Source organism: Podarcis pityusensis, assembly GCF_964106645.2.
Source record: "Podarcis pityusensis genome assembly, chromosome: 16".
Lineage (NCBI taxonomy): Eukaryota > Metazoa > Chordata > Lepidosauria > Squamata > Lacertidae > Podarcis > Podarcis pityusensis.
In genome coordinates this window covers 29,821,773-29,827,772 of record NC_138041.1, presented here as the reverse complement: position 1 = coordinate 29,827,772, position 6,000 = coordinate 29,821,773, and the positions used below count along the sequence as shown (strand labels likewise).

The following is a 6,000-nucleotide window of genomic DNA, read 5'->3' as shown; positions in this document are numbered from 1 at the left end:
TCTTGCTCACAAGTCTCTTTGTTTTTGTTTTGTTTTGTTTTGCAACAGGAAAGTCCTTCCTAAAGCATCTGCGATTCCAGCTGAACTGCAGACAGTGACAAGGATGATCCTTTCCTCCGCAACTTCCATCCCAGCTTCCTTTTTTCACTGGTCTTGCATCTGCTGTTTCATTTTCTGCAGCATCTCTTGCATTCTACGCAACTGTAGGAAGAAAAGAGAGGGAGGGGGGAGAGGTTACGCTGTTTATTTGAAACATTGGTATTCCACTTTTCCAGCAATATTCTCTCCCCCACCCCACCCCCGCCGCCAGGCTGCCCCCCATTTCAAGGCAGATTATATTTCTACACTGCATCATGGGCTTTGTAGTCTTCAGTGCTATAGTACAAGCCCCTGAGTCCTAAAAGAAAATGGTGTTGCTGAACTTGTGCAGTGGAGTAAGGAATAAGACCTTCAACATCTGACTCTGAGTACTTACACTGGCAACAATGGAAAATTTGCACTTTCAGGCAGCGCAAAAGTCCACTCTTACCTAGAGACATGAACACGCACCACTCTCATTTTGACTGATGGGAACCTGGTGTTTACATTGCTATTGGAGGCTGCTGGTTAAATGTTAAGGTAAAGGTAAAGGGACCCCTGACCATTAGGTCTAGTCGTGACCGATTCTGGGGTTGCAGCACTCATCTCGCTTTATTGGCCGAGGGAGCCGGCGTACAGCTTCCGGGTCATGTGGCCAGCATGACAAAGCCGCTTCTGGCAAACCAGAGCAGCAGACGGAAACACTGTTTACCTTCCCGCCATAGCGGTACCTATTTATCTACTTGCACTTTGACGTGCTTTCGAACTGCTAGGTTGGCAGGAGCAGGGACCGAGCAACGGGAGCTCACCCCATCACGGGGATTCGAACCGCCGACCTTCTGATTGGCAAGTCCTAGGCTCTGTGGTTTAACCCACAGCACCACCTGTGTCATTCCGGTTAAATGTTAGCCTTCTTCAAAAACAGTTGACTTTGGGATTGCACCTATTGGACAGTGCCTGTGCTGTCACTGATGACAAAACGACACACACTTATTACCAACACCAAAGACTGTGGAAGTTCTGAAGACTTAATATGAGTGAGGTTTTCTTCTTCTTCTCTTTTTTCCCTTAATATACTTTCCTAAGTACGCTAATATGCTTTGGGTTAATTGATAAGCCAGGGTGCTGGACCAGAAGGTCCGTTGGCCTGATCCAGCACGACACTTGATCCTTTTTCAAGATGAGAGTAAACAATGGTAGGGTTGCCATATTTGAAAAAGTAAAAACCAAGACACCCGAAAAGTTGTTCAGCCTTTTTTTAGGAAGACCCCAAAATGGTTGAGCTTTTCTTTAGGGGACCACCAAGATTGTTGAGGGTTTTGTTTTGTTTTTTACAAAAACGCCAAAAAAAGTGATTTTTCAGTTGGCTTGCCTAATCATCATCATAATAATAATTAATTTATACCCCACCCATCTGGCTGGGTTTCCCCAGCCACTCTGGGCAGCTCCCAAGAGAATTGATGATGATGATGATGATGATGATGATGATGATAATGATAACAACAACAGCAACAACGACAAAACATCAGACATAAAAACTTCCCTAAGATCCAGGACAGAACGCCGCCTTTCAGAAATTCCTTCTAACAATGGCAAAGCACACCAGCGCACGACAAAACTACCACACACACAAACAGCTCCAAATTCAAGAAGAAGATAGCTAGCTTGGGTGATGTCTCAAGAGAGACCAATAGCGAAATGCCTCCTTACCTCTTCATCTTTCATCTTGATCAGCTTCTCCGTTTCCGCATCCGGTGTTGGGAGCGGCAAAATCGGAATGGGGCTCTCTATCCTGTTATCCTGAGTCAGCTTGCTAAAAACATAAGCAGGAGAAAAAGGGAGAGGGAATTAAGGTGGGTTTCATTAACTCTCCAATCCAGGAGGTTGCTTTATGGCAGTAGTGACGAGTCAAAAGTTCTCAGAAGACACCCTTCTAACAAAATTTCTTTTTCCCACTACCATCCCAGAAAAGAAGAATGTCCCCCTGCAACATTTATCCATTCATTCACCAACAATCTTGGACCTGCTGTTGCTTGGGAGCTCTAAGCACAACAACAGAAAATCAGTGCAAAGTTTAAATCTGTGGTTAAAATCAGTGCAATTTTTAAAAGGTTCAGTCTGCCATCTTGATTCAAACTAGTGTCCCATTGTATCAAAACATTGGGGGGGGGGAGTTTTGAAGAAAACCTTCTCCATAATTTCAGGAACCGCCATGCAAAATTTGGTTGAAAACAGTGCAGGCTTGAAAGGTTCAGTTCACCATATTGATTCAAAATGGTGTCCGATTGTGTCCAAACATGGATGGAAGCCTGCTCCTTGATTTCAAGTGCCACCATGCAAGATTTAGTTACAGGTAAAGGTAAAGGGACCCCTGACCATTAGGTCGGTCCAGTCGTGACCGACTCTGGGGTTGCGGCGCTCATCTTGCTTTACTGGCCAAGGGAGCCGGCGTCCAGCTTCCGGGTCATGTGGCCAGTATGACTAAGCCACTTCTGGCAAACCAGAGCAGCGCACGGAAACACCATTTACCTTCCTGCCGCAGTGGTACCTATTTATCTACTTGCACTTTTACGTGCTTTCGAACTGCTAGGTTGGCAGGAGCTGGGACTGAGCAACAGGAGCTCACCCTGTTGTGGGGATTCGAACCGCCAACCTTCTGTGGTTTATGCCCAAATGCATAGTGAACAAATGAACAGTTTTCCAAAATATATAGTTGATTCACTCATCCAGCCAACCATCAACTTTAAATCTCAATCTGGTTTAAGGAGATAACAGAAATCACTGGGTTAAAGCTGACCAAATGTTCAGCAGTAGCATTATTATCAATTTATGATGGGGTGGAAGGTTCGCAGGCTATGGAGGACTTGCTCACAAATTTATTGACACCTGCACAAATTATTATAGCCAGGAAGTGGAAGGGGCAAGCAGAATATAAAATGGAAGAATGACATAAAGAGGTGTGGGATATAGCTATGAATGATAAATTCACATGTGCCATTAAGGTAAGGCAGGGAACATGCAGGAGAAATGATTTTGAGGAGATATGGAGGCTGTTTGTAGAATTTGTACTGTTAAAACAGAAAGGGGTCAAACCATCACCAGAGGTGTTAAAATTTTGGGAGGTTGGGTAGTTACAATGGAATGGTCTCGGTGGTGGGGTGCACATTTTTTTTCTTATTTATTTATGATTATTACTTTGTAAAAAAAAATCTCAATCCGAGGCAAATGGCTGGTAACAACAAAGAAGAAATAAAGATTCTAGTCCTCATGTTTTTAAGTAAAGGGCTGAATTAAAGAGAAATAAAGGCTCCACCACTGAGCTATGGCCCTTCGCTGAAATGTTGCATGTCACATTTTCAGAAGAGAAATCATCCCACTTTCAGAAGACATTTGCCACACAACAACAACAGCTCTAAGCATAGCTGTCAACTTACAGATTTGACAATAAGGGACCAGCAGCCTCGAAAATAAGGGACCAGCAGCCAAAATAAGGGATTTTAGTCAACCAGCTCCCGAGCCAAAGGCAGAAAGCCCAGCCAGCCCAGCAGCCAAACAAAGCCTCAAGTGGTGGTTCCCACAGAGCAGCAAACCGGCAAAGGGGTGCGGCAAGGAAAACCACCATCACCTCTCCGCTGGGAAGCGCTGAGCAAAGGCGAGTCCCCAGGCAACGCGGCCGATGCAAGGCATGCAAGCCCCCCAGTCGTTCTTAGACTCCTTATTGGGTGAGCAACGCAGCCAAGCAACACAGTTGGAGCCTCCCTCCTCCCCGGCCGGCAGGGAGGGAGGGAGAGGAGCTGCTTCCTTTGAAACCCGGGAAATTTAAGGGATATCATCAATAAGGGACAGCAGCAGGACACGGCGATGGGATAAGGGAGTTTCCCACCAAATAAGGGATGGTTGACAGCTATGGCTCTAAGGGCTGATTCACATAGACGCATTCATCCCTTGAGGGAGCAGAACCTCAGGTGGACCCTACCTGGTCATCTGCTGGATGCACTGCGCCCGATAGTTCTCGTAGTGAACGTCGCAGGTGACGTCCTTCAGGTCGTGCATGTGCGTTCGGATCAGCATGTTCCGCAGTTTCACAAAGTCACAGTGCGCCTGGTTTTCCACTGAGGAAGCAGCAACAACAGACATTGTTTGGCACACAGCAACAAAGAAACAAATCTCGGGTAAGGAGGGGAATGTATGCACCAGAATCCCCCTTTACATCCTAACCGTATTCAGTTATTTCAAACACACACACACACACACACACACACACACACACACAAATGTGTCTGACTGTAAAAGGAACTGTGTTAGAGAATAAACGTGACAAGCACAGCTAAGCTGTGGTGGAAGGAAATCCACCGGTTAGCTCATTTCAGACACATTCCTCTGACATGCCTAGGGGAACCCATGAAAAGAAATATGCAATTTCAAGGGGACGCGGCTTTTTTAATTGCATATGACGCATGTGTGCATGTGCGTTTGTGTGTGTGGAGGCTGGTCCCTGTTTAGGGAAGCTTTTAATGTTTGATGCATTACTGTATTTTAATATTTTGTTGAAAGTCGTCCAGAGTGGCTGGGGAAGCCCAGCGAGATGGGCGGGGTATAAATAAATTATTATTATTATTATTAGGGCAGATGAGGCACTTTGCAGACACCAGTGGAAGTCACCAAAGGAGCCACTGCCGCCACAGGTCCAATCATGAGCTTCGCATCCTCACAAATTGCTAAGTCTCCAATTAGTCGAGATGGCATTGTTCCACATCCCCTCTGTTAGAGATTGGGAACATACACATGGCCTCATCAGATTACAATAAGGCTCAGGGTTATGCTCCAACACTAGCCTGCAAGAGGCCTCTGAAGCAGGGGGGTGGGGAGAGATCTGGCCCCTCAGGTGTTGTTGGACTACAGTTCCCATCATCTCTCTCTACTGGCCATGGTGGCTGAGGCTCATGGGAGCTGGAGTCCACAGCATCTACAGCAGGGCAGTCCAACCTTTCTGACCACGCGGGCCGCAAGAGTACTTTGACACAGAACCTGCGGGCCGTGCACTGAATTTAATTCTCACATCATAAATGAAAGAGTTTGCAATATAGTTAATACTATTTAATTCACACAATTAATATATTTAATTGGACGACTCTGATCTAGAGGTTGGGGGAGATTGTTTTAAAAACTTCCCCAACAAGCACATTCTGAGTTTTTTGAACATTGGCTCTCTGAATTCCATTGATGCTGCTTGCCATTTTAGCATATCGTGTTACAGTGGTACCTCGGGTTTGTTGGTTTCTGCTTTCCTTCACTGTGCAGCGAAAGGGCTTGTCACGAGACAGGTGTTTACATTCCACAGTCTGTACTGTTGGAGTTTCTCACGGGAAAGGGAGACTGGATGTGACGTACACTGGTTTCCTGTTTTTCACTGTGTGATTCTCTCCGAGCTGTCGAGGAGAGAGGATGCATTTTCTGCTCCGGCAGAGGCAAGATGTCTTTCTGTAATATACCAGCTTTGAACTGTAAATAAAGCAATATAGAGTATGCAGCACGTACTCCTCATCCTTCCGCTGGGCACGAGACTCTGCTTTAAATCAACACGTGGTTATGGGCCCAGAAGTCGAATCGGAGTGCCGGCAAAGGATCGGAATGCAGAGGGACAGATCGGAACGGAATCTGCTCTGCGCGTAAAAGTGATTGATGAGGTATGTGCTACTGCTCCGGGCAGCCTGCCAGCTTCTAGTTAATGGCTTTATGGCTTTATGGCTGGACTTTGAACTTTCAAAGCCGTTTTGCCGGGAATAGGCAAAAGGCTCCCAGGCACAAGTCACTATGCTGGGGAAATCGAAAGTAACTTTTAAGTGCGCTTTTGGAATAAAGCAGCTGCAGCAGTGACGCAGCAAGATTTAAAGCAGCATATATGACGCTGAAGGCTAATGC

The 6,000-nt window shown here is 46.0% G+C and overlaps 1 protein-coding gene across 3 annotated transcripts in view; it reads right to left on the bottom strand.

Moving 5' to 3' along the window:
- Window positions 1-6,000, bottom strand: part of SEPTIN5 (septin 5) — an 86,946-nt gene continuing 80,946 nt past the window's right edge. For all 3 annotated transcript variants that reach the window (XM_080985214.1, XM_080985212.1, XM_080985213.1), the window contains 3 exons: window positions 4,055-4,190; window positions 1,789-1,891; window positions 1-201 (listed from right to left, as the gene is read on the bottom strand). In XM_080985214.1, the coding sequence (XP_080841340.1) occupies window positions 145-201; window positions 1,789-1,891; window positions 4,055-4,190 (296 nt within the window). In that variant the 3' untranslated portion in view covers window positions 1-144. The remainder of the gene's footprint in view (window positions 202-1,788; window positions 1,892-4,054; window positions 4,191-6,000) is intronic.